Source organism: Rhincodon typus, chromosome 39 (assembly GCF_021869965.1).
Source record: "Rhincodon typus isolate 14 chromosome 39, sRhiTyp1.1, whole genome shotgun sequence".
NCBI lineage: Eukaryota > Metazoa > Chordata > Chondrichthyes > Orectolobiformes > Rhincodontidae > Rhincodon > Rhincodon typus.
This window is the reverse complement of record NC_063370.1, coordinates 7,848,344-7,858,846: the sequence shown is the minus strand read 5'-3', so window position 1 is coordinate 7,858,846 and position 10,503 is coordinate 7,848,344. Positions and strand designations below refer to the sequence as shown.

The following is a 10,503-nucleotide window of genomic DNA, read 5'->3' as shown; positions in this document are numbered from 1 at the left end:
AAATAAAAGATGATAAAATAGAATCAACCGAAATATTTACTTGTAACACAAACTGAAAGACTTCAGTATAATCCCAAAATACCTTGACAGAGTTAAAGGTATCTGTGACTTTAGCTCCTAGCCTGGAAATGCTGGTAGGTCCAGGAAGAAACTACCCGACACTGGAGTTCAATGTCATCAGTTTCAAGTAACCTCTTCAGGGGTTTGTCCTAACACTTCTGGTTACAGACTAACTCTTTACTCTAAAGTAATCCAGTTTCACTGTATTCTCCCCTTCTCAGGAGTACTGCTTTATACAACTGCCATCCAAAGGCTTCATGGAACTTCCCAAAACAATGTAAAAAGTTTCTCCCTTTAAGCTGTGTGTGCTCCCTCTAAGGGTTTAAAAAAAAATCCAAGTCGAGAAGTTTCTAACAGACCTTGAAACATAATGGTTTACCTTGCTAAGTTGTAAAATATGCCATGGTTAACAAAAAGCCGTTTGTGCTGCCAGTGTAGCTCTCTCAAACTGTTGCAAAAGAAATCACCACGGTTACAGAAATACTTACAAGTTAATTACAAACTTCAGACAGAGAAAATCCAAACTTAAAATTAACTATATGAAACCAAAAAGCAGACAGTTTAATGTCATTACAGAAAAGGATGCTTCTTGTGGGTGGATTCAGAACTTTGAAAGTGGGGGTGTATTTCAGGGTTGAGATGAAGTGAATTTTTTTCTCTGATGGTTTGTGCCTCAGAAGGTGACGGAATGGGTCACTGAATATTAAGGCAAAGGTAGATAGATATTTTCCTATTAGGCAAAGCAATCAATTAAAAGGACAGCAGATAAGTATGTGGAATTCTAAATACAAACTGATCAGCCACGAGCTTATTCAGTGATGGTGTAGGATTAAGGGGCCTAATGGCCTACTTCTACCTTGACTTCATGCTTTTACCTCAGATGAAATAGTTGGGATAAAATGCACAATAGCATAGGCTGCACATTGCATGTGGAAGGATTGAGGTCCACAGGCAAAAGGTTTCTCATTCTATGCTTAAGATTTTTTTTCTTAAGTCACATGGACAAATACTAATGGAAAGGGAAGCAATGCCAATACAGACAAGAGTTTGGACAAAATTAAAACTTCAAACAGTTTCACGATCTACACATCTTAAAAGGGCTGAAAACATTAACTAAAACTCTAATCCAAATTAATTATCTTGGCACAAATTGCATTAGTGGTATGAACATAGCTCAAACAGCTATTGAATTAAACCACAACATTCCAAGGGAACAATCAAGTTACAACTATGCGCAGAGATGTAAATTCAACTCCCTTGCATAATCATGAATAAGAACTCTTCTAGTAAATAGTGACATCATTACAAATTGACTGTAAGAATACTTAATAACCTTGACTGAAATGGGCATAAATGAATGATAAATCTGAAATAAACATCACTACCACAATGGAATACTGCCACTTAACGTTTGAAGTGCGCAAAGCGATCTCTTGTTAACATTTGTTTAGATAAGCTCATTGAGATTGTAGACTTGCACACCAAGCTAGTGTGTTTGGGTGCAGATGCTTTGTCACTCTGTTGGGTCAGATCATCACTGCGCCTCTGGTGAAGTGTTGGTGTTCTGTCCCGCTTGTTATTTATAAGCCTCGGTTTGCTGGGGTGGTTGGCCTTGCTTCTGGTTCTGTTTTTCAGTGGTTTGTATATTGGGTCCAGTTCAATGTGTTTGTTGATGGAGTTCCGTTTGGAATGCCAGGCCTCCAGAAATTCTCTGGCATGTTTCTGTTTGGCTTCTGCTATTATGGATGGGTTATCCCAGTCGAATTCATGTCCTTCTTTATCTATGTGTATTGAGACCAATGAGAATTAGCCGTGTCTCTTGGTGGCTAGTTGGTGTTCGTGTATCCTCACTGTCAGTTTTCTTCCAGTTTGGCCTACGTAATATGTTTTTCATAGTCCTTGCATGGTATTTTGTATATTAATGTCAGTTTTATTGGTTGTGGGTATGGGATCCTTTAAGTTCATCAGTAGTTGTCGCAGGATGGTTATTGGTTTGTGGGCTACCCTGATACCTAGGGGTCTGAGTGGTCTCGTGGTCATCTCTAATATGTCTCTGATGTACGGTAGGGTGACGAGTGTGTCTGGCCGTGTTGTATTCTTGTTGTGGTCTGTCACAGAGGTAATGGCGGATTATGCTTTTTGGGTATCCATTCCTTTTAAAAACTCTATACAAGTGCTCCTGTTCTGCTTTGCGCAATTCTGGATTACTGCAGTGTGTTGTGGCCCGTTTAAATAATGTCCTGATGCATGCAGCTCCATTTATAGATGTTGGAGTGGTTGCTGGAGTAATTAAGTATCTGGTCCACATATGTGGTCTTTTCTGTATATGCTAGTATGGAGTTCCCCGTTGTTCTTACGTTCTACCATGGTGTCTGGAAAGGTTAATCGGTTATAGTTCTCTTCTTCTTTTGTGAATTTTATTCCGGTGAGGATGTTGTTTACGTGTCGGTGGGTTTCTTCTAGCTTTGTGCGTTTGATAATCACGAAGCTGTCATCTACATAGCGGACCCAGAGTTTGGTTTGTATAGTGAGGAGTGCTGTCTGTTCTAACCTTTGCATTATCGCTTCTGCGATCAGTCCTGATAGTGGGGATCCCACTGGTGTTCCATTTGTTTGTTTGAATATAGAGTCGTTGAAGGCAAAGTAGGTTGAGGGCCATAGATCCAGCAGTTTCAGGGTACTGTCCTTTTTGATGCTGTTAGTATCATGGGGTGCCTGCCTTCCTGATTCGTCTAGCAGTGTGGCAATGATCTCTTTGGCTAGGTCGATGTTTATGGGCGTAAATAGTGCTGTTATGTCGAAGGAGATCATTATTTCGTCCTCTTCTATTTTGGTGTCCTCGATGATTTTGAGGAATTCTTGGGAGGAGTGGATGGAGTGGGTAGTATTATCAACTAAGTATATTAGTTTCCGTTGTAGTTCTTTGGCTAGTCTATATGTTGGCATGCCTGGTAGTGACACAATGAGTCTGAGGGGGGCCCCTGGCTTGCGTACCTTGGGGAGTCCATAGAAACGGGGTGTGTTGGACCCCTCTGGCTTCATTTTTATATAGTCTGACTTGCTGATATCTCCGGAGTTGTGTAATTTCTTCAGGGGTGTTTTGATCTGGTTCTCAGGAGGCATCCACAACCCGAGCTAGAAATCTTCTCAAAAACTATAAACTCACTGTGAAGCCCCACCTCACTCAAATATACCAGTGTCCTAGAAATTTAAAATACAGTAACATTTAAAAGTTTTCATTTCTCAGAATTTGTTTTCACTGTCAATATCCACTCTCATCTTGAGCAAAGTGAAAATTGAATATTTCTCAATCTCCCATAACGAATAACCTGGGCTAGTTATGAAATTCCATTCACACGAATTTAAATAGGGAAAGAAGAACAGATACCAGTGGAAGCAGTAGACACAATCATTTGCCTACTAGTTGACCTGCAACCAAATAAAGATAAATATAAAATTCAAGTCTGCACTCCCATTAAAGCAGCCAATGCCATGAAATTTACTGAACCTTTTACTTCTGAACTTCTTGAATACGTTACTTAGTTCAAAAACAACTTTCCAAATTATTTGAGATTATACATGCAAAGATTTACTTCCAATGGCAAAATTTCTAGTCGTCATCCAGCTTTCAAAAGCCCAAGTAAGGTAGATAAGATCACTTTCCTCTAAAGTTAGCTTTTTAGTTTGCGGTGCCAAGTCATTCATTTCATGACCGAGTTTTATTCCAAATAGTAGAAGGGTCATGTAAGCAGCCTTTAATTTCTAATACTCAATTATGATAATATTCAATAAAAATAAGTGTTCTTGACTACTCCAAGCCAGCAAATTCAGTAGAATGCTATTTAAATTTTCTAGCCACTTTATCAACTTAGCAGTTGTGAATGAAGCGCTTCTAATTACTGAAGGTGTCAATGATTTTAAGCATACTGCAATTTCATTAAGATACTAAATACACTCCACAAAAGAAAGTACAACCCTTATTCACTGGCATTCAATCATTCTATGCACGGTATGTAGAGGTAGCCAGTTCGCTTGGTATACCAGACAGATCAGCAACAGGACCAATAACAGCACATTGAAGAGTTTGATTACTCAAAGCAGACCACAAAATATCACACGGAATCCCTCAAAGGTCTCAAAGCCTGTACACCACTGCTACATTGAATTTATGCTATTGGGCAAATACTCTGATCAAAGTTGTTAAAAATGCTTTTATTAAAATGAGATCTAAAATTATTGACACTCACTGGATAGACAAGCAGAAGACAGCATTAGAAATGGAATCCACATGAGAAAGACAAAAAGAATGAGTGTGGGTGAAATGAGCTAGGTTACCTTTTGGGGGAAAAAAGATGGAACAGGCTATATCTTGTATGTGAGAAGATGGGCAACATTTCTTTGGCACAGGAAGGTTTGGGCCTGAAAAAAAAAGTACTAAACATATTTTATTTCTACCACTACACTCGATTATTATATACACTATTCCTCTAAAGGCAAAAGCTAACCCAAGTTATTGACAGCTTCACTTTAACAAAGCATGCTCCAGTAGGAAGACTGGATTCTGGTTACTTGAATGAATGCTGACAATGGAAAGAAGCAGGAGTCAAAAGTTCCGCTTGGTTTTTGAAATTCTGTACCCTATAGGGTTATGAATGCTCAGCTGTCGAGTAGCCAAGGTCAATTGATTTCCAGACATTGAAAGAAATTTAGGGATGGGGGATAGGATAGGGAAGTGCTGAGGTTAAGCATCAGACACAATGTATTAAAATGGTACAGCAAGTTCAAGAGGACATATGGCCACTCCTACTCCTATTCTTTTTATCATCGTCATTGCATATCAAAGCAATATTTATGCAGCCTAAATGAAGATAACTCTCCCACAAGTATGTACAAAGCGTAACATGCTAGCATAATGGAAAACTGAAGACATGCCACTGGATGAAAGGGGCTTCTCCCCCATGCCCCCACCCCCCACCAACCTCCTGACAGTTCAATTCATTATTTGTACGTTCCTTACTAGAGTCAGCATTCTTGGGGGAGGGTGTCCATAGATGTTGTGCGATCTCCACTAGGGTAAGAAGGGTAGTCAGTTTTCACATGAATCCTTTTTTTTTCAAAACTAAGAAAAAAAACTTCAAAAGTCACAAAAACTTTGACTTGAAATTTACAAGATTTGCAATAATATTCAAATTGCCTACATATAGAACGTTCTACTCAATACATTTGTCATTTCCTTAATATTTACAAAATACATTCTACATCAGGCATATAGCCCAAGGACAAACATTTCAAATCACAAGAAAATAGATACTTTTTTCTCTCCATTCAACACGTTCCATTCTAAAATGGCTCAATATATTTTCAATACTCTCGATTTACATTATACTTTCTTTCCGAGGTGAACAGCCAGTAGGGTTCTACACTTTCCAACCCCTTAGCATACTTCAGCTGAAAGGCAGAAAAGACAAAAATCTTGCCCAACTGCCCTAAGCTTTAGTGTGTCCCTAGGCACTCAGTTCAAGACTTTGGAAAGTGCCAGTCTGCGCATTTAATCCCAACTGTGAAAAGGTGCAAACACCCAAGGCCCACCCTAACATTCACCCACATGTACCCTTCGGCACATCACTGAATATTCCTGCTACTAGTCAGGATGGGCACAGAGAACTTATTTTGAATTTAAACTATTATTGCAAACAGAGAGGAAGACAAGTTCCCATAAACAGCAGACAAAAAAAAAATCATATAACTCACTCCACTCCACAAATATCAATTTCTACCCCGGATGTCAAATCTGAAGTTGTTTTGATATAGTTGCACAAAAATTAAAGTACTATTAGAAAATGCAATAAAAGTAATGGAATTCAACCTTGCATCCTGATTGTTAATTATACTTATTTTTAGGATGCATGTGGTTTTCTACTCCCAAGCCCACAATCTGTCCCACAAATACCTGAATTATCAATGGGTGTAATGTGCAACAATGACATTAGATATTATTATGACTGATGACTATAAAGTCCAGAACCAGGGATCACAATCGAAGGATACAAGATAGGCTATTTAGGACCAAGATGAGGAGAAACGTCTTCACCCGGAGAGTGATGAGCCTGTGGAGTTCTCTGCCACATAAAGTAGTTGAGGTCAAAACAGTGAATGTTTCCAAGAAGGAGATACAGTTCTTGGGGCAAAACGATCAAAGATTGTGGGGAGAAATTGGGAACGGGGTACAGAGTTGGATAATAACAGAGTAATACAGCAAGGAAATAGACCCTTCAGTCCAACCAGTCCATTCCGACCATAATCCCAAATGAAACTAGTCTCAGCCATGATTGTCGTGAACTGTGGAGCAGGCTCGAAGGGCCGAAAGGCCTACTCGTGCTCCCAGTTTTTCTACATTTCTATGTTTTTTATAATTGTAACTGAAGGCAGTCAAGACCACGCAGTAGATTTCAAATTGTATCTGTTCAACAAGATCTAAAGAGAAGTCCCTATTAGCAATGTATAGCACTCCTGTGATCTCATCTTTTAATGAAATAGTCTCTAATTTTTCTACTACTGCTTTAAAAGCATTCACTAATGGCGAGGTGGAGTTTCTCAAGAACTAGTCATCCTCCAATACTGACTACAAGTGGCCACTGTTCCACATTGTGCAGGGGTTAACATACTCAAGTTCAATACTTCCCCACCCAAAGCAAGAGCTGGCCATTCTTCTATTTACACTCAATCCTTAGATAGGTGAGTGAACCAAGACTAACAGCAACAATCTGCTAATGCCAGAATCAGCACAGGTCAAGAATTAAACTTGGGAACTTGCAAGTAAAAACACCTCTGCCAGAAGGGGACTCCTACTCTGCAGAAAGCCACTGTTATTTAAATTATACATTGAGCATACAGTAATGTGTACCAGTCCGAAAATGTAAAAAACAGAACGGTGAATAAAAATTAGGGTACTCAGTGGGAATGGCATACAATGAAGATGTAGAAAACTAGCATTTCATCATTAAAGCTTGCAAAATCAAAACAAGACAAAGGAAATTATCTTTTTTTTTTCAAATTTGCCTGATTTTTTTTAAAAGTCAAATTAAAACAGCTTTTCTGCAATTAGGGAGTGATGACATCAGGGAGGGTGGAGGGGAATTAGTTTAGTTAGAATAAACGAACTGCCTCAATAACTATTATTGATTTGGTTCAGCTGCACTTAGGAATCCTTCCCAGGCAGTTCATCACCCTTGATTAGCACTTCAACCACCTCATCGCCACAGGGGATTCCTATATTGATGACTTTAAAAACGTTCACAGAAAACCATTCATGAGGGTCTTGCAATACGTTGGCCAGAGATGTGTCATAACATGCTCAAACAAGCTGATAAAAAACTGTTCACATCAATCAGCAGAAACAGGCCAAAAAGCTAAACCACTGTAGTCTGAAGCAATTTGCTTTTTTATAAAAATAACAATGGTCATATGTGTTCACTTCTTTTAGAGAGGCTTGTGTGTGGGCAACAGTCCAGTCCGTAGACAGAGGGAACAACAGCTTGAGAATCCTCAGCAACTGCCATCATGTTTGAGAGTGGACAAAACTCCGCATGATAAAATCTGAAAGTACCTAGCTAATCCCAAAAACAGAGTGCAGTACTGATCCCAATGTGGTTTTCCTATTCTCTACACACGTTGCATAGGGTTTACATTGATTGCACACTTAAGACATTATATTGTGCCAAGATACTCCTTTCTAAAACACACAAATTTATTATATAATAGTGGACCTTCTACGGTTTAGCATTAGCAGTGCAGAAAGGAACAAATCATCTTAAAAGCTCAAAAAAGTGTTACCAAATGCCATATCATACAGATACCTCCCTTCCTTTGCATCTGTAATTCAATTTCCCTTTAAGGCTGAAAAGTGCAATTGTTCTACCTTTCTAGATCAGCTGGAGAGCAATTATTCCTAAACATTTAAAATGGCACGACATAGACAAACACATTCATTGAGAGACTTCACTTACAATAAGTCTTATTCCATACAACATAACAGTAATACCGACTTATGGCAACTGAATTGGGAGTTTAAGAAAATTGGGAGAGTGCCAGGCACAAACTAGGAGTATACACAATTGTGTATTATGTATTTAATCTTACTCGAGAGGCATACAAACAAACAATCTCGGTTGAAGGAGTGATAAAGTAATGGCTGTGCCATCTTTCCAATCAGTGACTAAACTGGCCCAAAGAAATTCAGGGCTTTTTTGAAGAACAGGAGTTCTCTCCTCTAGTTCTGAACAGCAATTATTCCAGAATAAACATCACTTAAATCAATAGACTTCTCTTTGTTGATCATAGGAAATTGCGCAAAGTAACTGCCACATTTTCGACATTACATCAGTGCCTATACTTCAAAAGTACTTCACTTGCTGTGAAGTACATTGCAAGGTCATAATATGACATTTTGTCCCCCAAAATCAGAGGTGGTATCATTGAAAATATGTGAAAGGTATTGGCAGGAATGAAACCATTGCTGGCTAAAAATAAATTTGGAGATGCGATGACTGAAACTAGCACTCCAAACCAAGTAGCCTGAAAACAGGTGAGGAGGGCAATGAAGGGCAGGCTTTAAAAAGAAAATAATATGGAATAAACGGAAGAAGTGCAATATCAGTACACGATGGATATAGCACAAATCTAAATGAGAAGCAGAATTAGGTCATTCAGAATTAACTAATAAATTTAAATAATTTACACCAGTTACGGCTGCATGGGTGATGTGCAGCTACTGCAGCATATAGGAGCTGCTAGACACCAAGGTGATCCAGAGCAAGCACATCTGTACTAAGTGTTTATATCCTGAAGAACTTCAGGCCCAAATTTGAGGAGCTGCAGTCCAAGCTGCAGACATTGTGCTATATCGGGGAAGGGGAAGTTATCACGACAATTTGCTCCACGAAGTGGTACATCCTTCAGCTTGCATAATTCATATTTGGTCTGTGATTAGACACAGAAGGGTGTAATCACAGGTGAGACACATATGGGAACTTATGGCACTTGAGCAGCTTTAACCCCTGCATTTGCCTAGTTATGCGATTCTTCCAAGATGTGAGGACAGGAGTGAGGACTGCAGGAAGAATCACAAAACTGACTACAGCACAACAGTACAGGGAGCCATTAAAGTAGAAGGAGGAAATGTTGTATAGGGGGCTCCCAACTTATGAACACTGGAACTTACGAATGGGATCCCATGTTACCATTCATTTTAAGGATTTAACATGCAAGAGTTCACTTGTACTTATACTGGATATTTTATACAATAGTTTATTTTGTTTCAATTTATATGCAAATCAGTGCCAGGGTTAAGGACATCTACTTACGGTTAGAGGGGAACTCGGGAGTGGAGGGGAGGGATCTAGTTATTGTTGCCCTTGTTGATGCCAACATTTACAGGGCTAGAATGGAGTTTCTGCCAAAAGATTCTGAACAGCTTGGAAGCAAATTAAAATGCAGAACCTCCAAGATATAATCTGAGGATTACTAACTGAGCCACAGACAAACTTGTATAGTGTACATGATAGAAAGAGCCAAATGTGTGGTCCAAAGACAAGTCTAGAAGAACGAGCTTTCAGTGGCACCAGTACCGCAGTAGAAGGGAGCTGCTCCAGTGGGACAGGCTTCACTAGAAATGTGCTGGGACCAGAATCCTGGCAATCAAATGACTAGACGGGATTTTAACCTAAATAGGGGTTGGAGATTCTAGAGATTGCATGTAAAACATAAAAACATAGAAAATAAATGCAGGAGTAGGCTAATCAGCCCTTCGAGCCTTCAGTACCATTCAACAGGACCATGGCTGATCATGCAAGTTCAGTATCCCATTCCTATTTTGTCTCCATACTCCTTGATGCCTTTAGCAACAAGGGCCACACCCAGATCTCTCTTGAATATATCTAACGAACTGGCCCCAACAGTTTTCTGTGGGAAAGAATTCCACAGGTTCACAACCGAGTGAAAAAATTCTTCCTTATTTCAGTCCTGAATGGCTTAGACTGTGATCCCTGGTTCTGGACTTCTGCTAAAAAATATGGGTATTGCAGGGCAGTAATTTAGGTAACGATACCCAAAAAGAGGCAGGAAGAGACAGAGTGCAGAAACATTAAAAACTAGCAGCAAATAAGTGGAAAGGAGGATTAAATAGTAAAGTAGCAAAATTAATGGTTCATTACTAAAATGCACATAGCCTTTGGAACAAACTAAATGAATTAGTGACACAAACGTCACATAGCTGTGAGAGACACGGCTGCAAGGAAACCAAAGCTGGGATCCAAATATTCAGAGGTACGTGACTTTTCAAAAGGACAGGCATGAAGGAAAGGTTGGTGGGATACCGTTGTTAGTACAAAATGGAACAGATATGATAGAAAGAAGTGTACAGCTGGATGAACACAGCAGGCCATT

At 39.3% G+C, this 10,503-nt stretch overlaps 1 protein-coding gene across 1 annotated transcript in view; it reads right to left on the bottom strand.

Moving 5' to 3' along the window:
- Positions 1 to 432: 432 nt before the first annotated feature.
- LOC109936791 (rho GTPase-activating protein 35) overlaps positions 433 to 10,503 on the bottom strand; it is a gene marked incomplete at its 5' end in the record, with an annotated part of 25,748 nt that continues 15,677 nt past the window's right edge. Inside the window, one exon of the mRNA XM_048618219.1 lies at positions 433 to 508. Coding sequence (XP_048474176.1) covers positions 467 to 508 — 42 coding nt within the window. The remainder of the gene's footprint in view (positions 509 to 10,503) is intronic.